The sequence below is a fragment of the Haemaphysalis longicornis genome, unplaced genomic scaffold, assembly GCF_048455015.1.
Source record: "Haemaphysalis longicornis isolate Haplotype H1 unplaced genomic scaffold, Haemaphysalis longicornis Haplotype H1 scaffold_3, whole genome shotgun sequence".
NCBI classification, from domain to species: Eukaryota; Metazoa; Arthropoda; class Arachnida; order Ixodida; family Ixodidae; genus Haemaphysalis; species Haemaphysalis longicornis.
Genome location: NW_027526335.1, coordinates 175,386,316 through 175,414,139, shown reverse-complemented (window position 1 = coordinate 175,414,139; position 27,824 = coordinate 175,386,316). Strand labels below are relative to the sequence as shown.

Below are 27,824 nucleotides of genomic sequence, written 5' to 3'. Positions count from 1 at the left end.
TAATGTCTGTCCACTTAGGCCACAGATGTCCAGTGTTTGCTTGTCGGGTTCTATGGCGTTCGTGGGAAACGCACTATGAGTGTGTAAGAGAGAATTTTAGGCCACGTGACCGCAGGTTGGGACATGTGTGTGATTGGCTGGTTCCTTTGGCCAATCAATGATTTGTATTAATTGTTTTGAAATGTTTTTCTCTCTTTCTTGTACGCACCCTTCTTGGAGGCGGTGTTGTTTGGTAACAAAACCGGAGTGTTGGGTTTTGTTAAGGGTCGGTCGAGAGGGGATCTATTTCAGTATAGATCTCGGCCAAACAGGCTGCTGCTGTCAGAGTGGCAATGTAACCGTCACTCTGACCTGATGTAAACTTGGAGTAATGTAAATAAACCTAATATCCAGCAAGAAAGGCAGGCCTCATCCCTCACCCGCTCCCAGCATCGGTCGTCGGTCATCGGAGCGAGTCGAGATCGTCCTCTCGGCTCGCGCATCAAAAGAACATCACTATTTCGTCTCCATCAGTTCGCCAAGAAGATGGAGAGGCGAAATTTGACTGGTACGTACAATTTTTTGGTTTCCTTCCCATAGGCCCATTTGAAAGCGAACTGTTCAAATATGTTAACCATGCACTTGCTTGAATATGCCACTTGCAGATAATTAAGGTGTTGTATGACCCTCAATTGATGCACCTTTTTAAACCAGTCTCATCGAAATTTCCAGACCTCGTGCTTTTGTCCCCCGTAGGCTTTGAGTCGTCATAGGAGACTTCAGTTATTATTCCTGCAAATGTTCGGTCACAAGCTTATTTGAGGAAGGAGAAGAAATAATTTGATCGGAATAAAAATAAGCTTTTGTGTAAAGGAACCTGCTTGCGGTGGTGAATGCGCGGTGTTTTACTTTAAATGGGGCCGTTATATAACGTCCTGCATGTTGGCTTTTTTTATCACGCTACGGGGTCCCATCCCCGCTGCTTTGTGGTATTCGAGTGTCCAATTGGTCGTTTGTATTCCAAATAGTGGGAAGGTTTTTCAAGCGAACTATTCTGCTCGTTTGACATACGAATCATTTCTAAATGCCGCTTAAGAAGAGCATTGAGGGCATGGCCATCTAAATTAAACTCCTGTAGTGTTGCTTCCGAAGCGTAGCGAGGAAGAAAAGCGAACAATACAATTTGCTCTCCCTGCATATCTGTATCTGCCTGATGTGCAGTTGTACGCATATTCGAGTCATAGAGGGCGGGTGAGTCTTCTAGTAGTTTGCATAATCGGGAGTTTGGGGTCTTTTGAAGAAAATCATAGTCTCTGAGGGGCGTTTAACAGACGCGAGAGCTAGTGCCACATTGGCGGGATCTGACAAGTGGAGAACGGAAAGCTCCCCTGCTATCTTTGTAAGTCTTCCGAAAACGGGGAAGCGATTGTTGTAATTTTTCAAAATAAATATCTACAGTCATGGTGTTTCTACCAAGACTACTTTTTTATACAGGCACAGCCCTTGCTTGCCAATTTTCCATCTATGTACTATTAACCATGCGAAAGAAACAAAAGTGGCTTATTGAAAAGATGACCACTTCAAGATGGCAGTAAAGCATTAAACTGTGCAACTACTCCTTTTGTTTTTTGTTGATATTGCGGCGATTTTTTACTGGAGAATAGTGGTTTTGTTCATGTCGAATGATGTATGGCCTTGTCCTCCTTAAAAAAGGATTTGACCACCTGATAAAAGTGTGCAATTTAAGAAGTTTGAAGGAAAGCACAAGGGTTTTTTGACGTGCGGAATTATATCTACGCTACTACTTTCTGTTTAAGCTACAACTAGTCTCGACTCATTACCCGGTCCCCATTCCTTCCTTGGTGGCTCCATGACGTTTTGCTCGTCTTTTTTGCCAGGTTTTGAAAGTTCGATTTTCAGGCGTAGGTTTTGGGAAAATGATTTGCGATACGCCAGCTTAGAGTGTATTTACTGTAACAAGAAATTCAGCTAAGTAACTACCTCTCTATTGTAGTAGACTCTGAGCAATCGTCGTTTTTTTTGCTTTATCATTCCGCCAATGAGCTTTCGCTAACCTGGATAACAAAGGAAGATTTCTCACCAAGAAGGGCAAGGCACTTGTCCAGTTCACGCCTTATGCATTTGATGACATGGGAGACACCTTCCTCCCCCTGCAAAGATGTTAATAATAGGTCTGGTCCAAAAACGCCTGCAATGGTGGCCCCTTTAAGGATACTATTTAACTTTTAAGCATTCATTGGGAGCCGGCAGTCTTCGGCTATGCGTCTGTCTCCGTGACATATGAAGACAATGCATTATTCAGGCTCAATCCACCCTGTAGTCACGGCACTCAAATGAAATATGGCACTACCACCAAAGGCAGGTACAAGTGTGGCGTTAAAAAAGCGCTGATGATTACTATATTCTCTAATACAAAATTTCAGCACAACGTGATCTGCAACCTCCTAAGTCATGGCGCATATCTGTTCCGTATCAGAAAGTGATCGTGTGATCAGGGAACGCAAGGCTGCGCGCGCAACTCGGCTGTTACCACGCAGTGCTTCGCAGCCCGTGAGCATGTTGTTGAAAGTCGTGTTTGAACCTCCCGCGCAAATGTCACATGGTTGGGATGAACCACAAACGGAGAAGAGCCGCCTGGCGAAACTATGAGCGCGCCGATCCGCAACGGTGACGCGTGGCGAACATGTGAGGACGAGGCAGTTAGAGTAATGATCCCCCAGCAGCGCGTGCCGCCATCCCTTTCACACTTTCGTCAGACGCTCTCCCTCTGTCTTCTTTCTTCCTTAGGTGTATCTCGTCCACTCGCTCGGTTACTCGGACATCACCGCCATCACCGCCATCACCGCCGCCGCAGCCAAACCACGGTACAGGGGGCGAAAGTGCTGTGCACTAACTCATTTTGCAACTTAGAACGCCACTAGAAACCTGGGCACTCGCTGTGCGAATGTGTGCAATCGTCACGTCGCTGTGCGAATGTGTGTAACCGTCACGTCGTAGCTGGCAGTAAACGTGGAAATGGTTTCACGTCTTCAATAAATAATACCGCGCGAACAGCTAGCCTCATGGTGCATTCGAAACGTTTTTTTTATACATCAGAATGAGTCATAAAAAATAATTGAAAGTACGATGGACGCTCGTTAGGAGCCACTTTTCATTCATACACGCATGGTTCAATCAGCTCTTGCAGATATTATAAATCATCTCACCTCTGGAATATCGCTGACACGGTATAAGTTAGACAAAGAGAATGAAGCCGATGACCACTAGTGAAAAAAAAACTCAGTAATTTGGTATGAAGTCATAAATTCGGCATATAACTGGAGGGGCGGGCGGCGAAACATAAAAAGACCTTCAGATATTATGCTAATTTTTTTTTATTTAAAGTTCCTCGCGAGAGCATCACCTGCATGCACCCTGAAATGAAAAAAAAAATGATGGGCATGGTGTCGGAAGCCTTCAATTGGCAGTAACATTAGCTCCCATGTGTCAGACATCTGTGTAAACATTCAAGCTAAGGCCGCGCACTTCGTGACATCCTTTGATCAAATACCGAAGCAAGCTACACTGCCGAACTGAAAATCTCATTGAAATGATTGACACGGCAGCATGGTGCGGTGAGCGGCCCGTTTGACTCAGCACATTGCACTGGGACAGAGCACGGTGTCTTGACTTGCAATATCAATTTACTGGTGTTCACCTTATCTTCAAGACAAAATATATAACTACCGCAGCGCCATTGGCATCCCCTGCTACCATTTAGTTCCGAAGATCTGGAGAATGCGACAACAAATGCCTCAAGTATACGCTCGCACTTCAACGCGAGTGCTCCATAACCATCAATTTGTGAGTAGAACCTCTGGTTAAAGCGTCGAAATATTGCTACCGTTTTCTTGAGGATGGAGGGAGCAAGGATCATTGTTTCACTCTAAAACATGGGAGGAGTCTAATTTAGATGGTATTTTTGGCGGATGCCTACAGAATAAGCATGGTTTATAGCACAACCAGTATTGACCAGTCGTGATAACGTTGGCTGAAAAAGTACATAATATCTACCGCATACATCTTCAGCTCCGGAAAGAGTGAAGCCTTCAAACTGGTGTTACGAGACAGTATACTTTCGATCTTTAGTTGCCCCTGGGTCTGACAGACGCTGCCGAGAGAAGGAGGTTCGCATCTCTTGAGCCATTTACATGACGCCCCAATATTACGTGCACTCACTTTGTAGGCGAGGCCGTATAGGATGGGTCGCCCCATGAAGACTGCTTTGGCGCCCAGGCACAGTGCCTTGACGACGTCGGGACCGGATCTGATGCCACCGTCCATGTACACCTCGCAACGGCCGCCCACGGCCTTCACGACTTCCGGCAGAGCGTCCAGCTGCACCCATAAGAAACATGCAAGTAGTGAGCCCCCTTTAATAAAATAGTACTGTCTCGTGTGGTACTACGCACACGCTGGTTATGCTGAACGGCTTTAAAAATATTTACGGAGCATATGATTTACATTTTATCTGTAGAAAATCTTTTGTAATGGTCCTTTAACCACGCAAGATTTATTCCTCGCTTCGAGTACTGGTGCCCTATAAAATATGGGTGACACACTCACACACACATACGTACTCCCATGGATACATATATATATAGTGAATTAGAAGTGGAAATGAGGGGCTGGTTGAATAAATACTGAAATAAGCGTAAGCAGTCAAGACAGCCAAGGAAACAAGGGGAAAATGTTGTGGGTCAGATATATTTTTTGAAAGAAAGAAAGAAAGTGGAGAAAAAAATGCCCGTCGTGTGAGTTCCGAACCCACGACCTCCAGAATACCGGTCTAGTGCGATGACCACTACGCTACCAGCGGGGCTGTTTCCCCACCACTTTCTTGGGTATTAATGTTAAGGTATTTCTTGTTTCCTGCACTTGGGGGTGGTAGCCAGCGCCTCTCGGACAAGTCGGGGTGAAGGGTATCTTCTTTTTAACCCCCGGGCCGTGACTCGAGCGTCTACGACATGTCGAGAGTGGTCGACCAGCGTTCAACCCTCTTAAGCTACCTATGGCACCAAGACTTCCAGAACAGAGACCCTCGCTATGCATATAGCGAATTAAAATGGGAAATGAGGGGCTTGTTGAATGAATACTGAAATAAGCGTATGCTGTCAAGACAGCCAAGGAAACGAAAGGGGAAAATGTTGTGGGTCAGATATATTTTTTCTAAGAAAGAAAATAAAGAAAAAATGCCTGCCGGGTGGGATCAAGCCCACAACCTCCAGAATACTTTCCCCTCCACGTTCTTGGGTATTTATCTGAAGGTAATTTTTTTCGGTGCTTAGGGCTTATATCCAGGGCCAATCCGACTGCTCGGGGTGGAGGCGACCTTCTTTTTAACCGCGCTTTTTACAATGTAGAAGATGTACAAAGTAGCATAGTTCGCCGTTTCGTTAGGTTTTTAATTACAAAGTGGCACGTAAGAGAAAACGCTTGCAGGGTAATTCATCAGCAGAGTAGAATACGTAACTCAATCCCGAGAGCCAAAAAAAAGGTTGCATGCTGACCAGACGACCGCAGGGTAAAAGTGCCACAGAGAACAAAGGATTCCACATTCGTACGAAGCTGTGCAAGCAGCTGCAAGGCGCTTTCTTTGGCAATAAGCAGCGCCCCACCTCCGAGCGTGGCCAGGGAGTCAACTACTCCTTTCACGCGCGTTCATCTGTTGGCGATACGAATCGGCAGGCCGCACCAAAAGAGGGGAGGTCGAGCGGCGTGTCACTGCAGTCATTCCTAACGATTTCCTCACCCTCGTTTAGCCGCATGACCAAACCGAATGTCACAAAACGCTAATGTCCTTCACTTCTGGATAGAACAATTTTGCCTTTTGAAAAGAGTAAATTGCCGTTACAATGCTTAAAAAATGCCAGCCGAGCTGTCATGCACAATATTCGTTGATCTATGAATGCAAACAACGCTGGACTATTGTCTGAGGGCTTAATGCAGCGGAATATTTTCCGTTATTTATTGTCGGTCGCCAACACCGAACTTTTTATGGCATTTACTTAAGGATATTAAATAAACTTAGAACTCTGGTATTCACGTGGCTTAGGCTTAGCTGTTTTTTTAAGAACACTAGGATGTTTCGGGAGGGGGGGGGGGCACAGGAGAGGGAAATGCGCTACGGCGAAACGGACCACACTCTTTACGAAAGACAGAAACTAATCGGCACCTTACACTTGTTGCTAATACTCTACATAAAGATAATCATTGATACCATTTATAAACCTTTACATTGAGCCCAATCAACGAAAACCGCGGGACTATTCAATGGATTGTAAATGAAAGTTGTCTGAAGCAATCATATACTGAAATTCATGCCTTTCGTACAGTCAGTACATTAACCTTAAAATATACGCGCTGCTACATCAAGATAATCGGGTTTGTCAGCAAAGCAAGTCGATTTTGCAATTGAACCAGCCTGAATAGAAAACTGTTAAACCATTCAGCGGTGACCCACACAGCGTGAGGTTTACGTGTTTATTGCGAATGTGTAAACAAGTCTATTGAAGATGACGTTGAGTAAAAGTTCCTTCAAGTAAGAGAAAAGTTCCTTCGAATGAGGAAACCTCGGAGTAAAAAACATTTTAAAACACTTGACCCAGCCAATTGAAGGTGTAATGAAGAAAGAAAGACATGTTACTTCACACTTATCACCATCACCGCTATAAGCCCAGTAGCTTAGGACATATTTTCACGAGTGATTTTACACCTATACTATAAAGTCATAAAGTGATGCGACAGTAATGCCGTAAGTAGGCTCACAAGCACTTTGAGGATGTTTAGGGGTTGAGTGAATACAAAGCACATTCTTAGCACATGTGGTGTTGTCAGCGTGCGTAGCTGCCCAGCCACTTTTTAATCCCCCAACGCAGCTTTTTGAAAGCGAAGGTGTTGCGTAACATATATCGCACAGGTTCTTGTCTTTGTGCATCGTTGAAATTTAAAAAAACCTGCGTTTTTCCCTGCGTGCTTTTTAATAGAAGTATAGCACATACAGCGAGGCCTTAAACAGTACAAGCACAGACAAAACGAATCCGCAGCGTTGCCTAAGGCATTTGCACAACTACTTCCCAAAGGTTGCTTCCCACAAGCCACGTCCGAGGGCCTCTACGATTCCGGAACCAAAGGAAGACAGCGCTTAAAATTGATAGTGCGATAGTTTCACTTTCCATAGTAACTAAGAAAGGTGACTTTGCACAATGATAAACTTTCTAATAGCGCGCACTTCAGACGTGATATCGCAAATTTTTTCAGACATATAGGGCAGTTCTTCGGGAAACTTCGTGTATGCTGAATAATGTATTGTTCCTTGGTTCCCTTATAACTGGAACGTGTATTATTCCACGTTTCATACCGTGGCGCAAACATCGTCCATGTGGCGACCGCCGTGGTTAGAAACGATGACGGCAGAGGCACCCCTTTTCAAGGCTTCGATGGCGTCTTCACCTGTGAAATAACGTAGTAATAGAAATGACACCCTTTTCTTTCTGAGAGTTTTAAACTTCATAGTAATTTGACTGCGCAGTAATTGTTGTAACATAGTAGCCGCTAGTGAACAGGGCGTTTATCTGAGGGAGAATAGGAGACACACGTATGAGTGGTAAGTAGACGTTTCAAAAACGTCTACTGTGTACGGATCGCTTGACGCACAATTAATTATACGTAGCAGGCCCCGACCCGCAGATTGTCGTACGATGTGTGACGCTGCTCGACGACACGACGTCAGGTCCAAGATATGCAACGACCTGACGCAATGCCCAGCATCACGCGTTCAAATGTATGAGTGGTAAGCGGTACCCGGAGCTTCGCGTGCAATTACTTCGGCCTAGCTGCGCACATTATTAGACGCAGCGTTAAAGCCAATCACCATGCAGCGAAATTCGACGGCGAAGTTCGCGCGGCGGCCGACGAGAATCAACGCGCAGCGCATTTTTCGTCCACCCAACCTCCATGCAGCAGGAAGCGGTGTACGCCGCAGACCAACGAACTGCATGCATCAATGTTGCCAGATGTCCACTCCAAAATTAGATGCGCGTGAACATATTCCTGCTCTCAAGTTGTTGTGCATAAAAAGCAACTAATGACTAATAAAAGTTGATATAAACTACCTAACTCATATTTGTTTATTGTGAGGGCGGTATTCTTTTGAAAGTGGCGTCATAGTTGGCCCAAAGACATACCAACTGGCTACAATGATCAAAACTGTTTGTGTTTGGCGTTTGCATGCTAGCTTTGCAGCTACTTTTAAAGGGGCCCTGAAAGGCATTTTGAGCGCACTAAATGAACTAGTGAAACCGGTAGATTGGGTCGTCAACGTCGTCTGTGCCAAGTATTACTCTTTTACGCGCAGCGGAAAGCTCACACTTTTGTTGCAAAGTTTGTCGTTTTTTTCTCACCCTTTCCTTCGTGTTTCTGGACGCCGCCATCTTCACATGTCTACATCATCGATTCCCAGATGTTCGTCATGAGCTAGACACCTTGCAATTGGGCGGCTTTTTCACGCACTTCCGGCAAAGAGATGAGTCGTCTGCTCAGCGTCGGCTCACCGGCTTATCTGCCAGCGGAGTGCCGGAGTGATTCGGCATTTTACGACAAACGAAACAAGTGTAAAACAAACGCTTAACCGTTTGTATTGAATGCAACACGGCCATAACACGACATTGATATTCTGTTACCTGAGTACGTTTCATAAAGAAAGCGTTGAAGACCCGTGGCACTTCTTTCGTGCAATCGCAGAGAACGCCCTGAACCGAATTCCCGGGTTTGACGCATACATTTTATTCAACTTCAAAACAATCCAGAGATGCGTTTCTAACGAACACAACGTCACAACATGCGTTGAAAGTCTGAACCACGATTGACAGAGGATGGGTTGCCTCCTGCCCGTCGTAAATTCGGTACTCACCTCGCGCGCGCTTTGCGGGGACGAACAGCAAGTCACTTAACTCTGGCGCACAAGCCGATTGCTTTTAGCCACGCACACTGCACATACTCCATGCGAGGTTGAGTCGTACGTCGCTCGAGAAAGATAATCCAGACCATGGGAAGCACTATCCACCCGCAGAAGCACAGCGGCGCATTTCATCGCGAAACAAAGGCGTCCACAACACACACACCATCGCCTCCTGTAATGCCAAACGCATCTCGCACTTCCCAATGGGAATGAATGATACGCCTGCAGTGCCCACATGTCGCGAGGTGGAGCCCCGAGCTGAACCGGGATCACGGAACCGTAACTGACTTCTAAGCGGTTTGGGCCTTGTTGCCAAGGCAACCGATGTTTGAGATTATCAAAGAAATGGCGCTCGCGGCCAGCGCTAGAAAGCTCAGAGCCGCGGCGGAGAATGTTTTGCCAACGTTGCCGCTCTCCACCACGCGTCGCCCCAAGCTGAACTGGTCACATGATTGAAGCGTTTTCTGCACGGGATCGGTTTAATACGACTTTTTCACATGCCGCCGGCAGGAATTACCACCGCCGCAAAATAAGACCCGGCACCAGCGGGGCCACATCTGATAGGGCGCTTCTTGGATAAACAGTGCGCGGTGCATCAAGGGAACGAGCGCACTAAAGTCCCTCGATAAACGCCGATCGAGGGACTTTAGAGCGCACGACCCTCCCCGTGCGGCTGCGAGTTCGCCGCTGATAACAAGTCATGTGCCGCCAGCAACGTACACCGCGAAAGGGCAAGGCGAGGCGGCCGCATACATGCGGCCAGATTTTTCGTTCGCTTTTCCAGCCTTGAGCGGCGGAGTGCGGGATTCATGGTGTCAGCAAAGCTTGCCCGTAGCAGACGACAGTCTGATCAGCGCAATAGCGGAAGTACGTCCCCGCTGCGGAGCGCAGCATCATGGGAGGCAAGGCTCGCGCGCCGTAAACAGCGGAGAGTAAGTCGAAAGGAGGAGGAAACGCGAAGCGACGATAATGCGCAGTTTTTGATTTACAATATCTCAGCTAATACTCATCGCTTTAACAAAATTCTTGTGGGAGGAGATTGCAAATACATTGCTTTCTTTGGGTAGATGTACATCCATGCATCGGAGGGAGGTATTTCAGGACCCCTTTAAGTTTTGTGCGCTGACCTTCACTTCAATGAACATCAATTGTTGCATTTTTGCTACACTTTTACCCACCGTGCTATGGTGGCACTTTTCTGGCAGCTTACTGTATGCGGTGTTCACGAGAAAAGAGTGGTACACGAAAAAATGCGCGAAAGGAGCGCCTGCTTTTTGGCTGCTGAGTGCATAGACGCTCTGCCCAGACAGGAATTAGAAAGCTGTAATTGGCTCCTGCTTTAAAATACAGTTCGACGCTTCCGGTCGCGTTCGCTGCCGCGCGTCCGACATCTAGCCCGCGCAGATCACCGGCGAACAACCGTTGTCACGACGCCGGCGAGCGTCGTTCGCCACATATTCGCTGACATTTCGCTGCATGGAGGTCAGCCTTTAGGGGTGCGTAACCTTAAATGACCCATGAAGACAAAATACAACATTGTTTGCTTCAGTACCTCACTAAGATCCATTCCAGCCCCGAAAGCGGTTTTTTAAGGAAAAAAACTCAACAAATTTAGAAATACTATCAAACCTGGCGCTACAGTGATGTGTTATGGGCACAAGTAACGTCATATGGGCTAGCGTAAAAACCAATTTTCAGCGAATTAACTGCACATTATCATTCAATTGATGCGATGAAATGAATCTAGACGCAGCACAGCAGTCGTCCAGTCATGTGTCCCAAACGTGGGTTAGCTCGGCGGCCGCCAATTGCAAAAACAGGATTTTGCGACGTCATTGCCGGCATGCGGCATGGGATTCGCCAGTGTCTCAAATGTTTTATTCATTATCTTTATTATGTTTTCGGAGTTTGCGATGAAATCGCTATCATTGTTATCTGAACAGAGATGTGTTTCTACTAAACCAAACTTGTGTTTTGTCTTTCTGGCCTCTTCAAGCCTAACCAGGGCGATTGCACATGCCCGCACAGGTGTAATGGCGAAGCTTCGCCCCTGGAAAGGCATTCAGTTACAATGTCGTTTGGAGCCCGGCACTTCCTGTGGGCACCCGTCGCCATGCAATGGATCGCTTGGTGCAGTAGTTTTGTTCTTTTATGCAAAAAAGAGCTCCCGATGCTGCCTCGGTACACCCTAACAAAGAAGAGAACCCGTACTGATTCTGTTTATGGAGCTTTTCGCTTGCTAAAGAATTGACCAGTTTGAGACTCTTAGAGAAAGGGTCACTAGGCTTTCTTTCAAAGACAGTATCGGGGCTGTTATGCACGGAGTGGTTACAAATAGTCCAGAATGAATATGTATGACTCCATAAGGGGTAGTCACTATTATTTCAAATCAGTGAACTACTTTTTGACCTTAGTTATTAGAGTCCTGCTGAGTCTTTTTTTAAAATGAGTCCGAAGACTCCGTCAATCCACGAGCCGAAAGGGAGTGTGCTAAAGTCCATAGTGCGTATTCAATACGATTTCAAATCGACGAACAAAGGGTGTCTCAGTGACTATTCTCGCACCCTTGTAACGGGGTCACCAGACTCTTTTTGAAAGATAGCTCTATTATATGAAATGTTTCATTAGATGAAGACAGTGAAAAGGGAGTGTGGGTGGCTGCAGTAGACAATTCGCTACAATTCTACGACTCTACCCCTAGCCTATAGGCTAGAGGCTGAGTCGCGGGTTTTGGACGCAGAGGCCTCAGTTCGAGTCCCAGTAATGCTGAACTTTTGCCCTAGAGCGCGACGTTTCGTATACTCAAAAATTTTCTATTCGCGCAATTCAAGGCATTCTTTGTGCATATAACAGCTGTTCGGTATCTTTTAGGTGGGTTTAGGAGGGGGGGGGGGGGGTGCGTGGCATATCAACACGTGAAATTGCCCTATTCTGCATTACACAGAAACGCACACCCCGAGAGCCATCTATTTGTTTGCTTGGAACACTCTTCCTGTGTTCAAGTAACTGCTATAAAGGAGTTGATGCTTCGCAGCAGTAGCCTTGGGGTTGAGTCGTGGGTTTTCACTCGAACGGCCTGGCTTCAAGGCACCAGTAATGAATCATATATTTGTCGTACGGCCAACAGTTTCTTTGGTGAAATTTGTTTTGTTACTGTAATTGTACGGATTCTTGTCAAAAGTAAGGATAGTTTGGTACATTTTCGGTGGGTATAGTCTAACAACACCTGTATCAGTTTGGTTCTTCTAGTACGACTGGAAAAAGGCCAAACTGGGGGGGCGTCTAGCGCCCTGGTATAATGTCCCCCCCCCCTTCCCCGAGTTTGAGTTCCATCAGTCATATTGTGTGTATACCCGAACAGTAGCACATACTCGCATAAATATATAGGCCAACGTTTGCTTTCACGTTTTTGTTTTGTTTTTGGTGTTCAAAATACTCACACAGGGTACCATACAACCAGAGTATAGCGGACACGCAGACATTGGCCACACCTTTTTCCGGATTTTTTTCTTTTTTGTAAGCCCCAACACTCGCAAAGCATTACGTAGACCCACAGACCAAAACACACTAGTCGCATATTTGATTTGGCCAACCGTTACCGCAGGGCATGTTGATTTCGTTTAAGTCCCAGACCGATATTTTGTGGCGTGCCAACAAATGGCACATATCCTCAGAAGGGTATTGGCAGAAGCCTCCCCCTGGGTTTCGCATTTCCTAAGAGGGCGAAAATATACACACCGTTTCCAACACATCACCTGTAGCATTTTCATTGTTACAAAGTATACACGGAGCTAACGCGCCCAACCTTCGTGACAGCGTGGATTATTTACCCAGTTTTTTTCTTTGCAGATATCAGCACGTTCTCGCCTTGCTGTTCATGGCACGCATGTGTATTGGCAACCATACCTCTGAGAACTCCCTTCAGAACGACGGGGAGGTCCGTTGCACGACAAAGCACATCTAAATCATCCCAGCACTGGTTCCGGTCCCAACCGTGGCCTGGAGTTGGGCCACGCAGGCTTCCAAAGCTGCAGTAGGTTTACAAGTCACAATTGCATTCAAAATTTTCTGCTGCTATACACTTGTCACAAAATCCGCACTCCAATTGCAACTATATTACAGTGGACTGAGTACCAATTGGAGGTATTTTGAATGTCGCGACATTTTCTCATATAGCTTATTTTAGCGCGGGCGCACATGTAGCTAATGCCATCCAGACAAGATTACAAGGGAGGTTCGCAATTAGTCGCGGTATCAAAAATTCAACTTGAAAAGTTTCCGCTAATTTACTTTGACTCTACCTCAACGAAGAAAAAACAGCGCTAAAGACCGGAGGAAGTAAAGACAACAAACCACATTATCCGTGGTACAATGAACCAACTGGTCCTTCAGGAAACCCTTCTTCTTCAACTATTTTGATTAAATCCGCTCAACTATGCTCGCAGTTGTTCTGACTGAGTAATGCTATAGATCCTCACGGGTCTGACACCCTCTATGACTTCCAAAACGACGTGCATAGCAAAATGCAATTGCATATTTTACTCTGGAGAGCACAGCGGTTTGAAGTGTGTGGCGAGGCAGTGGAAGTGGTAAGCGAATATATCTACTTAGGCCAAGTAGTAACCGCAGATCCCAAACATGAGGCAGAGATAATGAGAAGGATAAGAATGGGGTAGAGTCCATTCGGCAGGCATTCTCAGACAATGAATGTCAGCCTACCATTGTCCCTGAAGAAGAAACTGTATGACAGCTATTGACTCTCTTACGGGGCAGAAACTTGGAGGCTCACTAAAAGGGTTCAACTAAAATTGAGGACGACTCAGCGAGCAATGGAACGGAATATGATAGGTGTAACATTAGGGACAAAAAGAGAGCAGTGTGGGTGAGGGCACAAATGCGTGTTAAGAAGATATTTCGTCAGTTTCTAATCTAACCGGTCTAAGCGATCACTCAGTCATTCATGCGAGTTTCCAATACAACTTACCGAACCCCCCCAAAATCAAGAAAAGAATAACCCTATACGACAAAGCCGATTATGAAAGTATGAATAACGAAGTTTCCTCTTTCTGCGATTGGTTTCTTATTGATTTCTGGAAACGGTCTGTTGACGAAAACTGGGAGCTTTTTAAAGAGAAAATGCAGCATTTAATAAACGCCTATATTCCTACCATCACCATTACAGAACGCCCTACTTCTCCGTGGTACAACAACGCATTAAAACGCCTTAACAACAAAAAGAAGAGACATTTCCGCTCGGCTAAGGCGTCGAATTCCAAGCAAGCATGGGAAAAGTATCGTAATACTGAAAAACTTTACGAATCAATGATTTCAAATGCTAAACGAACGTTCTTCTCGTCTACCCTCCCAGACATGATACGCACTAACCCCAAACAGTTCTGGAAGGCCATTAACCCCATTCATACGAAACCTATCTCGTTATGCGATCCACAAAATGTTACAATACCGGAGTCCTATGTCGCAGAAACACTAAATTCTACATTTTGTTCTGTCTTTACTGATGAACCCGATGATATACTTCCTTGTGCTTCCACCCATGATTTCCCTGTTATGCCTAACGTCATCTTCGAACCTCACGGTATCATTAAAGTGATCGAGTCATTAAAAGTGACGTCTTCAGCTGGTATTGACTGCATAAATTCTAAAGTTCTGATAAACACTAAACATTTTTCTGCTGTTATATTGTCGCATATCTTTCAGCAATCACTGTCATCTGGAGTGGTGCCACGAGACTGGAAGGTCGGCAAGATCATTCCAATTCCCAAGAAAGGTCCGTCATCCTCACCCTCCAGCTACCGTCCAATATCACTAATATGCATATGCTGTAAACTTATGGAACATATTATCTACTCTCAAACCGTCAAATTTCTTTCGTCTGTAAATTTTTTCCACCCCAGTCAGCACGGTTTTAAGAAGGGCCTCTCATGTGACACCCAACTCGCGCTTTTTATTAACGATATCAGCTCATGTCTTGATCATAATATTCCTGTTGACGCTCGCTTTCTAGATTTCGAAAAAGCTTTTGATAAGGTACCCCATAAACGTCTCTTTCTAAAACTTTCGCGCTTAAACCTTGACCCTGCCGTCTTAAACTGGATCCAAAATTTTCTTTCAAACCGTGAACAGTTCGTTTATGCCAACCAGACATCATCATCCCGTTGTCAAGTAGTCTCAGGCGTGCCCCAGGGTACGGTCCTCGGTCCCCTCCTGTTCTTAATTTATATAAACGACCTGCCTAATAATATATCGTCAAGTATCCGTTTATTCGCAGATGACTGCGTCATTTATCGCCCAATTAATGACCCTAATGACTCCTGCAGTCTCCAAAACGATCTATTAACAATTGAAACATGGTGCAGAAATTGGCTAATGACTCTAAACATTAACAAAACGTCTCTCGTTTCTTTTCATCGTAGGAAACATTACCCGGTTCCAACATACTTTATTTTCGGCTCTACGTTATCCCCCATGGACTCCTATAGGTATTTAGGTATAAACATAACTCCCGATCTTAATTGGACACCCCACATAATAAATATCTGTAACGAAGCAAATAAAGTTCTTGGCTACCTCAGACGAAACTTGCGCCTTTCCCCTCCTCCTGTAAAACGTTTAGCCTACCTAACATTAGTACGCCCGAAACTCGAATACGCTTGCGCCGTCTGGGACCCGCACCAATCCAATCTATCTAAAATGTTGGAATCTATTCAGAATAGGGCAGCAAGGTTTATTTACTCTGATTATTCATATCACTCAAGTGTCACTAATCTGAAAAGCCAAGCACAACTTCAGAATCTAGAATTGCGACGCAAGGCCGCTAGACTAACCCTTTTTCACAAATTCTTTCATTCATTCTCTGGCGCATCCAGTATCATGCCCGCACATCGAATCTCTTCTCGTACTAGCCACCGCAACACTGTTTATCCTGCGCATGCCCGTACAACTGCCCACCTTCGCTCGTTTTTTGTTCAAACAGCAAAGGATTGGAATGATCTTCCACCCGACGTCGTGCACCACTCAAGCCCGGTTCTGTTCAAAACCCACATTGAAAGAAATTTGTACCACAGCCCACCCCTCATGTAACACCCCGTACTGGGGCATTTGAGGTATAATAAATAAATAAATAAATAAATAAATAAATAAATAAATAAATACTAGTAGAAATTACGAAGAAATGGACGGGGGTGGGGCATGTTATGGGAGTGCACCATAACCACTGGCCAATAAGGGCGCCAGAGCGAATCCCTAGAGAAGGCAAGCGTGGCAGTTGGCGGTGGAACGTTAGGAAGATCAGTTCAAGAACTTTGCGGGTATAAATTGGTCGCAGTTAGCAGAGGACCGGACTAATTGGAGACCCGTGGGAGGGGACGCTGCCCTTCAGCTGGAATAAACAGGCTGATATGATGATGATGATGGTTATGCTGATGATAATGATGATGATGATTTTGATCTTTTACGACAAATGGTTTGAAAGGTCCCGGACGCTTTCACACCTCTACCATAGGTGCGAGCTGCACTGACACGACCCGACTGACATGAAATATCCTGTGCATTTTCCCTTTAGGCCATGCCTGAAACAGGCTCCCGGTAGCACTGGTGCAATTGAAGCCCCGTAACCAGAGCTTTGTGTCTGCCTGCACTACGTGTGCTAGGCGAGTTGCCACTGGTTGTCTCGTGGCGCTAACTGTGTATTAATTCACATACAATATTTACCCCGGCACTCCCCTTCTAAGCTTACATCATTAAAGTAAACGCATTGCGAAGGCCCTCTGTAAACATCAGGTGATGAAACAGAGGGCATGTACTAACCACAAAAATCTGGGCCGATGGGTGATTGTGCATAATGTGAAATTTTAATTTTATTAGAACTTATTCTGGATGAGGCTCTTTAAACACGAAAATGTATCAATCGCTGGTGCTTGTTTGTGCGCGCTTCTTCGTTCTGCTCCTTTATTGCGGAATAAACATAAAGGTTTTGTGCTTGCAACTTTACGACAGTCTATATTAACAGCAGTGCTAAATCCTGAATTCGGATTGTCCAAACAAAGACTGAAACTTCGTCAGCGGTACAAAACCGACAAATAACATCAAGAGATATCAGTTCAAATCAAAAACCGATAACGCCACGTATTTAAAAAAAACACATAGAAACAGGAAATCCTGAACTACCGATTTAAAAGTTCCCTGTAACACTCCTTTGAACTTTATTCTTCATAATAAATTCTTTCAGAACGTAATTAACCAACCAATCCAGAACTTAGGATAGTGGTTGGAAAAGTACCTCAGCCAGAAATTTTTGACGAGGTTTCCTGCCCAACAGAAAACATGGGCCGCCCTAAGACCGCCCTAATCACGTCATTACTGCCATGTGGCGGCTATTGGCCGGATTTCCTTCAGAGGATGCTATAAACGCCCTCGATGGGCACTTTAAATAGATAGTCACAAAAGCAATGAAGGAGCGGGAAGCGGATCTGCTGCGGCGAGCAAATCACGCACTGCCGCTCCGTGTTGGCAATAACTATAGGTTTTACAATGCTTCAGGAACGAAGGAAAGAGGGAAAATGTTTATCGAAAGTGTTGCGGAGTCTCCTTAATGGAGAATTACAGTGGCCACCTAAGGGAAAGATAGGTTTCGTTATCGTCGTAATGTCCGCAGCCGAAAAAGGGAACACAAGAGGGTTAAGCTTTGCAATTTTGCACCAACACTTACATTTCGCCGAATGGTTCTGGCGTGAAGTCGCTTCCGCTGAGTGCGGGGTCGCGCGAAATGAGCGGAAGGTCAACGGTGAAGACAATTGCCGCACAGCCGCAGCGCTTGGCACGCAGCGCGTCTTGCACGCTCAGCGAACGGTCCTTACGGATGTCCAGCTGGGCCCACACCACGGCGTTTGGAGAAGCTGCAGCCACTACCTCTTCGAGGGGTGTGGAACTGAGCATGCTCACAACCATCACCGTCCCAGTTTCTTTGGCCGCTGCGAAAAGAGAACACCCAGAAAAATGCCGTGAATAAATATTCACATTTCCTCAAAAGTACGCGCCCCTCTTTCTTTGTGTCTTACACAGTTTAGAGCCTGGCTGGTCGGGTTTTAGGGTAGCACAGTGCGGGAGGGCGATTCTGTGCACAAACGCCTTGTACCGATTCGTTCTCCTCTCGAGTGTTGCCAGTCCGGATATTTCAACACGACCGAGAGACCGATGCACTTTCCCCAACTACTAGAGTGTTTTCCTTTACTGGTTATGATTTAAAACGAATGCTAAAAACAAACTCTGCAAACCAAACTGGTAAAAAAAACAGCTACCAGTGACGCAGTCGCAGTTCACGTGTCCACGATTTCACTCTACTTTCATCGCACTTGAGTGAAAGTGACTGAGTCACTCCTGTTTTATGGAATAGAAGTACATTGATTGAATTCCACAAAATGGTAGAAGATTGCTTGATTGTGGGGTTCAACGCACCGAGCCCACACCTGGGCCGTGAGGTCTGCCGTAGTGGAAAGCACCGCTTTAATTTTGATCCCCTTGGGAAGTTCGAAGTGTGCCGATACCTCGCCGCGAGAACGTTTTTGTTTCTCTCCTCCAACAGAAAACAGCCACCGCGGCCGAGGTCGAACCACCGTCGATGGGCTCAACAGCACAATGCCTTAGCCACTGAGGCACCGCAGAAGGTATGAAATGAAATTAGGTTTGGCGCATAACCTCTGGCACTCTAGCGCTATTGTAAAAAATTGAAATAGGCTTTTTTAGATGCGAACGCATCTCATTCACTCATCTTGTCCCTGCATCCACCCGGCGTTGTCGGCGTCTACCCCTCCCCCATTCTCCTCGCCGCGCCAGCTGCGCTCTCCGCCGCTCACCCCCTCTCCTCTCCGATAGCGAACACTCTCTCGCGAGGGGCATTGGAGGGTTCGATTGGATTGGCCTGGCATGGCTTCGATTGGATTGGCTTGGCTTGGCTTGGGTGGGTGCACTCGCCACGAAGACGCGAAATGTCAAAGCGGCGGCCGCGGACGCGATGGCTTTCTTTGCAACTGTAACACGCTCTGGTTTGTTTTGCAATAGGTAATCCGGGGATATTTGGAAACGGAGACAATTGGACATAAATTCTCAGAACCGTTGGCGCGGAAACGGGCATGGGTCGGCGGCGGCGACCTTTTAAAAGGAGCCATGAAGAGAAAATACAAGTTTGGTTCATTCGAAAGATTGCCTCATTAGAACCATACTGACACCACTTTTAACACAAACTTCGCTGAAATAAGCTACATAATTAGGAAAAAAGGAAATGACCATGCGACCCACCATCTCATTACCCGCATCAGAACCTATGATGTCACACGACAATGCTGTGCGATTGGCGGAGGCCGGCAAAAGCAAACGCAAGTTAGGCAGGGCTTACCAGTTTGCATAGTGAGCTATATACTGCACATTCCTTTTATGACACTAAGAACGGTGGAGTAAACGGTTGAAGTTCCGAATAAACACGCAAGCATGTATGCCAATGCGTACGAAGCTACCGCCAGCCGAACTCGACATCTCGCCGTCGCCACCGTCGCGCAGACGAATTTTCGGGTTCGATGCTCTTCGAGGCCAACGAACCGTCCCAGCACGCACAGCCGCGACCTTGCTTGGTATCCTAATCCCTTCACAGGAGGTTGGCTGTCATATCGCCAACCTGCAAAGGTACAAATAGCAACGAGGGGAGTAAGGAACAGCAAGCAGCGACGAGATAGTGACAGTCGTCGCAGAAATTTCGGAATGGTGTTGGCTTGCTGCTGTTGTTAGGAGCTCTTTTACAGTTTACAACCACCGAAAAGTTCAGTTTGTTCGAGTACTTTACAATGTAATTCCGTTGCTGCGTTTTGAAATGCCCAATGTAGTACGGGGAAATCGTCGAGGGAGTGCGACATCCCCGCCGGTGAGGAGATCTCCTTTCATGTGCTGCCCAACGACGAACCTCGGCGAAGCAAGTGGCTACGTTTTGTGAACTTTGCAAACGGAGGGGAAAGAGAGCTAAAGGAAGTACGAGTGTGCTCGTTTCATTTCCGAGGAAGTGATTACGGCAGGGACCCTTACGTTAGCTCACTCCTGGGACATGCTTGCGCCCGTCGCCGACTTCGTCAAATCGCCGTCAAAGCGCTCTGACCTTGAGGGGAAAAAATGCCGTACACACCGCGCATTGACGCTCGTATCTTTCTGGTCGGAGCAGAGAGCTCGCGCGAACGGCTTTCCATACACGACACCGCCCAACTGGCATAAGCGATACTGCTACTGAAATTGAACTATTATTAACCGTACTAAAAATACGGCACATACGTACCAGTCTGTTACGGGGCTGACGAGGCAGCGGTGCCGACGGCTGGGCGTTCGTCTGTTGTGGCTACGCGGAATGGTCGCTTTCCGGTCGATCCGCGTATCCCACAACTCCTGCCGCTCGTGCACTTAGGAGCATTGAGCGTTCAAGTAGTGTGAGGTTGTTAAATGCAAGCCCGAGCTTCTCGGCGAGAGTTTTGTTCTCCGGATCAGGCGATTCTATGACTAGGGCTGCGGGTGCACTAGGTTTTACTAGTATTTTTAAAATGGCCGCCGTCTCGGTGTCGGCACAAGTTCCGGTTCCTGTTTGATTCCCGCGTGTGGGTGCTATAAGGAGTCGACATACTAAGCATCTGTTTCATGGACCGGCTCGTATGACGCCATTGTTCACGCCACGAAATGTGCAATTTAGCTGGAGATTTAAAATTTTGGCTTAAATTGCCTTATTTCTCAGTGAATAAAGCATCATTTGCTTCCGGGAAAGGGCTTAGGGTACTATGAAACACCTAATCTTTCGAATAAAACAAACTTTTGTTTTCTCTTCATGGCTCCTTTAAACAAGCGACGATATGCGCCAGGCGTTTGTTGGCATGTGGGGTTCATTGAGTGTAGACCTTGTGGGGCCCTTTGAGGCCACTTTCGAAATCCGTGTAACAACGCGTCAGACTTGGTTAGTTTGTTTTTCGTCCCACGGCTTCCGGTGGGAATTCTTTAGGAGTATTGACGCATACTTTGGTTGGAACGGGAAAGGAGTTTGGGACAGGGGGTGCACGCCCATTGCCCAATTGTGAGCTTCACGTGGGGCGGATGTGTGGCCTATGAGTGGCCAGATGTTCTCATTATGTGTCCTTCTATGTCTCTTTGGTCCTGCCTTCCTTGGAGGCATGTTTTTTTAAGGAAACCACGGTGTTTGGTGTAGAGAGGAAGAGAGACCCCCGCTGGATACGGACTCGCCTCGAGCTCTCTTCGAGCAATAGTACTGCAATGTCTGTCGTAACTCATCTGTAAATATTGTAATCAAAAGTAAATACCGTGGAGTACACCGTCGTAAGCTATGTGCCTTCGATGAGCGAGCCATCTTCAAAATCAACACCATCAGTCAACCCATCGATCCTATTTCAGCTGGGTTGCTCCTCTACTACGACGATTCTTTTCCGCCTATTTCTAACCCACGCAAAGCACCACTTCTGAAACACCGGCTTATAATCGAACATTGAGCACGACCCGTCGACAGTCGCCATCCCGGGCGTCTTCACACGAGGGCAAAGCTATCGGGACGCAATTACGATACATGCTCGGTGACGGCATCCTACAAACCTATAAAAACCACACAGGGCCCCAATTCTGGTTGTGCAGAAAAACGACGGCACACTGGAGTTCTGTGTTTTCAACCGGCGACTGAAGAAAATCACCGAAAAAATATAAGCATCTTCATTAGCAGGCTTCGAAACGACGTGGTAGCGCTATGCAAATGCATGTGTGCGAAAGAGCTATTCAGCAGACGGTGTTACAATGGCTTCTTAGGGGTTAGGAGCTAAAGGCATTGAGTGCCTCCCAAGGGCTCCTGACCCTTCGAAATTCCCCCTGTCGTATTGCGTGTCGCTTTTCGCTCTTCTTACAGCGCTCGCCGTGGGAGTTTTCGCTCTTCCTCCGTTCCTGAAAGCGGCGCCGCAAGCCAAGAACACATGCATTTGCATAGCTCTACCGCTTCGTTTCAAAACGACGGCCCCATCATTTTAAGGAATTGGGCCCCTGGTTACATCTTGCCTTAACACTAGGTAATCGTTAGGAAAACTTTGGTCCACCACGAGAACAAAGTATCTTCTGGTCATCTCCATAGACCTTTTGGAAGAAGTTTTGGAAACATGCCATAAAGACCCAGCTTTCGGAGACCTGGGTGCAGTTCATACACTTCGCAAAATGAAAGCAAAGTACTACTGCCCCAGCTTACCGTCCGATGTCACCCATTACGTCTGGAGCTGCCATGATTACCAGCTACAAAATAAATGGCGTCGGCTAAGCTCCACTAAACTAGGATATGCAAAGCAAAAGCTTGACTTAGTCTGGGTGATTCTCAGTTTCGCTTGGTTAACCTTTCATTTAGCTCTATTGCCGACCACGTCTCAAAGCTGTTCGGTTCCGTGCAACGCTCACAGAAGGAGGCCGGGCGAGCGCGGCGTTCGCCGGGGCGAACAAGGAGTTCATTCATGGCAAACGCACCGTTCCTGTTCGCCGGGCGCGAGACGAATCACGTTTCCCGTAACGACCCAGCGCCGCGTGCATGGGAGGCTGCGGGGGCGGTTGGCGGCCTTGGCCGCAGTGGCAGGGGTGACCGCTGTCGACGTCCGCAGCCGCCAACAGCGGGCCCCGCAGATCGCTCGATGAGCTTCGAGGGGTGTGTAGCCGGGTGTGTAGTAAATCTTCGCTTTAAACCCACCTCCGACAAGACCCGCCGTATTTCTCGTGCGCATTGCTGTACCATCAAGGCGCTTCCAACTAATCCTAATGGACCGTCTGGATCCGTTCCCGCCGTCCCGAGCCGAGAAGAAGTAGATTGTCGTAGCCATACCATATGTAACGCGCTATGCAAGGATAGCCGCTCTTCCAACGGGGAGTGCAGAAGAATTAGCCAGATTTTTTTGTACACCAGGTTGCGGTGCGACAGGTTGCTGTGCGACAGTTTGCGGTGCGGTGCCCTAGTCGCGGACTCCGGAACGACCCTCACTGCAGAGCACATGCAAGGGTTCCTGCGATACAGAAACGCGGTTCATCGAAGAACAACAGCGTACCACCTCTAAACGAACAAATTAACCAAACGCCTAAAGAAGAGAATCGCGGCTACGCCGTATATTTACGCTGACGTTGAATAAGGCGTTGGACGAAGTTCTCTCTTAAGTCACACGTACGTTTGCGTGCAACACAGCTATCCAGGGAATCACAAATTTGAAGTCATTCAAGCTTCTCTTTTGAAAACAGGCAGCCATGACGCTGGACGCCATGCTTTCCCACGTGCAAGACGACGACCAGAAAATCGACGTCCGGTGTACCGTAACATGCGCATCGGAAGCTTGCCAACTTGCTCGAGTGCGTACAACGAACCAGCAGCTGGTGGATGCTGGACGCTACAACTTCCGATGACGAGACGCCGAGTATCACCCGGGTGGTCTTTTCTAAATTTGGACGAAATCCGATGACGGGGACTCAGGGGAAAGCTTCTGCAAATGTATTTAGTTCCCTCCAGAAATCACTGGCGTTGAGGCCAACTGATCTACGAGGTTGTCCACGACGGTGGCTCTTACACATCACAACGACGCACGTGGCCCCACGTGGTCCACGTGGTTCGCGTAAGCGCTCACTACCCCAGATGACGGACTTGTTACTGTTAGGACTACCGTTTTAGTGTGCCATCGGATCGATGCACTATGAGAGGGTAGGTTTATCCGCGAATCATTCGTTCGGTGTATTTTATTTGTGTCTTTTTTTCCAGCGCCTGGCCGCGCCCATCTGTCTCATCGGTTCTCAAAGTGATTCGCGTGTTCTCTTCTCTTTCTTTTGTATGCCACAAAGGCTGTCCTGTTTGATAGTCAGTATGCTTTATCTTGTCGTCACTAGAACGAAGTTCTTTAATTTCCAGTGTCTTCAACGTAATTCGACGGTTCCAAAAATATTAGCGCGGATATATTAGTGTTCGCAGGGGAGACGCTGTAGCATTCGAATCCCAAAGACCCGTCTGTGCGCGTCACCTTGTTTACGGCTCCTTCGGTGCATCTGTATTCTTTGAGTTCTCAGCGCAGCACAGGTCCCCTCAAACAAACTTTGCTTCCTGAAGAGGCCTGCGGAATCCTTGGCTACGTGACAATATAAATTTTACACTAACGTTTCGCCCTGGTACCCAAGTACCAGGAGGGTGGCTGCCCGTTTGGCCCAGACAATTTACCGCTGTGACTACGTGCCTCAGCCATGATGGTGTAGATTTAATCCAGGCCAGGCTGCTAGCCCTTTTTTTGATGCACAACCGAAGCATAAATGCGGGTTTGTCGAAATTCGGCCCCGGGTGGTCTGATGAAACTGTAGCCCTCAACTGTCACGCGTATCATAGCCTGCGATAGGTTTACCCATAGAAACGAAGTATTTAACAAACAAATAGGCATAACTGATACCTAAGCTCTAACGTAAACTTGTCGACCCTAAACCACCGTCTCTCACCCCGTTCGTTCACGCATACATATTTACAACACTGGCAATTCCACAAAACGCATCTGTCAGCCCGCCATAGCGGAATTTATTTTAAGTGTCATCAGTCTGCTGTCGTGTTGAAGCAATCTTTTGAGAAAAATTTCGGTTAAAGTAACGTATATATTGGGGGTACAACTAATTCGTTGCAACATGCTATATGAACGGCACAATTTTAGTGGACGCACCCCTGGCAACTCCAAGCTCGGCGTCCGGGTGCACGATTTTGTGAGCCGCTGAGGGCGAGATTCCGACTGGCATCGATACTGTTCGACCCAGTAGCGTCGTTCTTGTTGTCCTCTCCGAGACGCCGGCCAGCACCTTTGGCAAGAATCGCCATCTGCATGCGCGAAAATCTCACGTATGTCATATTTGAATCGAGGATATATCTTTTACATCGTGTTTGGTTTAATTTGCATTCACATTTGATACATGCCACCGAAATGAGACTTGCAGTTTCCAAAACAATGATGCTCAAACAACGCATCGTGGGGTAAATAAGAACAAGCCTCCGGGAATCGTCGGCGCCGAATACTGTGAGCTAACTTATGTGAAACACAATAGCCAATGTGCTCACCAATCACGAGAAGTATTCGAAATACGCTTCAACAATACCGAGTCAGCAAACTTGCTTAGGTGAGTGTGACAATAATCAATCTGTAAAAAATCTTCGCATAGAGTGTATCACTTTGCATATTGAAATGCAAAAATAAAATTACCGTAGCTCTGTATTTTCCCAATGTCATGCAGTGAAGTTTTAAATAACCATTGCGGACGTTTTGTAAAAATACAGCCGAAGTGACTGAAACAATTTTACATTGCAATGTTGCATTTGCGCCGCGGTGGAATCGCGCTTGATATTGTCACGTAGCCAAGGACGAAGCAGTTGTTTGGAAAAGAAACAAGTTTATTGGAGCGAACTTGTGCTCCCCTAATAACTGAAAAGAATACAGAGGCGGCGAAGCAGTGGTCAACAAAGTGACGTACGTGCGTCGGCGAGCGTCGCAGAATCGAATGCCCCGGCGTCCGCACTGCAGGCTTTTTATCTTTTGGCGCGCGTGGTTCTCGAAACGTCGATTCGCATCGAGAACATAGTAGACCCAAGAAGATTATTCTGGGCTGTTCACGTTAGATCGGAATGCTCTCCCTATCACAACAGATAACACATGCGGCACAGAAAGAAAGAATGGAACACGCGCTTCCCTTGGCGCAGAGATAACGCAGACCGGCGCAGCCGGGCGGTAAAAGCAAAACACAAATAAACAAACCCAATGTATGGTTCGCGGCATTACCCCCCTTTAAGAGTGCATCGACCCGATGCTAACATAAGCGACAGTCCGAACCAATGAAAATAAAAGTTTGTCATCGTCCGTAGAAAGGTTTTAGGCGAACCACGTGGACGACTTCAGGCCGCCTGCGTTGTCGTGATGTGCCGGAGTCACCATCAGGGATCACTTCGTAGGTAAGTTGGCCAACACGTCGTAGAATCTGGTAGGGTCCGAAATAGCGTCGCAGGAGCTTCTCACTGAGTCCGCGTCGTCGGATGGGAGTCCAAACCCACACACGATCCCCTGGTTGGTACTCGGCGTCTCGGCGTCGGAGGTTGTAGCGGCCCGCATCCACCAGCTGCTGGTCCGTTATACGAACTCGAGCGAGCTGGCGGGCCTCCTCCGCACGTTGAAGATATTCGTGGACGTCGGCGTTGAGATCGTCGTCTTCTACGTGCGGAAGCATGGCGTCGAGCATCGTAGTCGGCCTTCTACCGTAGACAAGCTCGAACGGCGTCAGCTGCGTCGTCTCCTGGATAGCCGTGTTGTACGCAAACGTGACATACGGGAGCACTTCGTCCCAAGTCTTATGTTCAACGTCAACGTACATTGACAGCATATCTGCGATTGTCTTGTTCAGACGTTCTGTTAGTCCGTTCGTTTGGGGGTGGTACGCCGTCGTTCTTCGGTGATCCGTGTTGCTGTAGCGTAATACTCCTTGCATCAGCTCCGCAGTAAATGCCGTTCCGCGGTCTGTGAATAGGACTTCCGGGGCTCCATGTCGCAGCACAACTTCGCTTATAAAGAACTTCGCCACTTCTTGTGCAGTCCCCCTCGGAAGAGCGGCGGTCTCTGCGTAGCGCGTCATGTAGTCTGTCGCTACGACAATCCACTTGTTCTGTGATCGTGACGTAGGGAACGGGCCTAAAAGGTCCATTCCAATCTGTTGAAATGGTCTCGATGGGACGGCGATCGGTTGCAGAAGTCCGGCGGGTCTTGTCGGCGGCGTTTTTCGTCGCTGGCAGTCAAGGCAGCTCCGGACGTAGTGGGTGACGTCAGAGGTAAGGCCGGGCCAGTAGTACCTCGCCTTGATTTTTCCAATAGTGCGGGCTGTGCCGAGATGTCCGGAAGACGGGTCGTCGTGGCACGTTTCCAAAATTTCGTCACGAAGGTCCGCGGGGATGACGAGAAGGTAATTCGCTCTTGTTCCGGGGCTGAAATTCTTCTTCACGAGGACGGAGTTTCTTAGGCTGAATGCTGGTAAGCTGCGCTTGAAGGCCCTAGGAACGGCAACGTTGCATCCCTCGAGGTACTCGATTATGACGCGTAAGTCGGGGTCGGCACGCTGCTGGGCGGCTAGGTCGCTCTCCGTCACGATCCCGAAGAACGCGCTGTCTTCGTCAGAGTCTTGTGGTGGTGGGTCGACGGGGGCGCGGGACAGGCAGTCGGCGTCGGAGTGTTTCCTGCCGGATTTATAAACGACTGTAACGTCGAACTCCTGCAGGCGCAAGCTCCACCGCCCAAGACGGCCAGAGGGGTCCTTCAAATTGGCGAGCCAACACAGCGCATGGTGGTCTGTTACAACCTTGAATGGCCTTCCATACACGTATGGGCGAAATTTTGAAATCGCCCATATAATAGCCAGGCACTCTTTCTCAGAGGCAGAATAGTTTTTCTCCTCCTTCGACAGACCACGGCTGGCATAGGCGATTACCCTTTCGCAGCCGCTTTGCTTTTGGACAAGGACGGCACCCAAGCCTATATCACTGGCGTCCGTGTGCATTTCCGTTTCGGCATTTTCGTCGAAATGAGCGAGCACGGGCGGCCTTTGCAGGCGTTTTTGCAGCTCGCAGAATGCTTTTTCTTGGTCGTTTTCCCAGCTGAAAGGGGTGCTGTCTTTCGTCAAGCGCGTGAGTGGCTCTGCAATGCGTGCGAAGTTTGCGACGAAGCGCCGGTAGTATGCGCACAGCCCGAGAAATCTTCGCACGCCCTTCTTGTCT

At 47.4% G+C, this 27,824-nt stretch overlaps 1 protein-coding gene across 1 annotated transcript in view; it reads right to left on the bottom strand.

The window, feature by feature from the left end:
• The window catches only part of LOC144175815 (L-lactate oxidase-like), a 70,939-nt gene that overhangs the window by 13,199 nt on the left and 29,916 nt on the right, over positions 1-27,824 (bottom strand). The window contains exons 3-8 of the mRNA XM_077704819.1: positions 24,745-24,896; positions 17,727-17,988; positions 12,905-13,026; positions 7,400-7,491; positions 4,219-4,377; positions 2,081-2,150 (exon numbers count right to left, since the gene is read on the bottom strand). Of these exons, the coding sequence (XP_077560945.1) occupies positions 2,081-2,150; positions 4,219-4,377; positions 7,400-7,491; positions 12,905-13,026; positions 17,727-17,988; positions 24,745-24,896 (857 nt within the window). The remainder of the gene's footprint in view (positions 1-2,080; positions 2,151-4,218; positions 4,378-7,399; positions 7,492-12,904; positions 13,027-17,726; positions 17,989-24,744; positions 24,897-27,824) is intronic.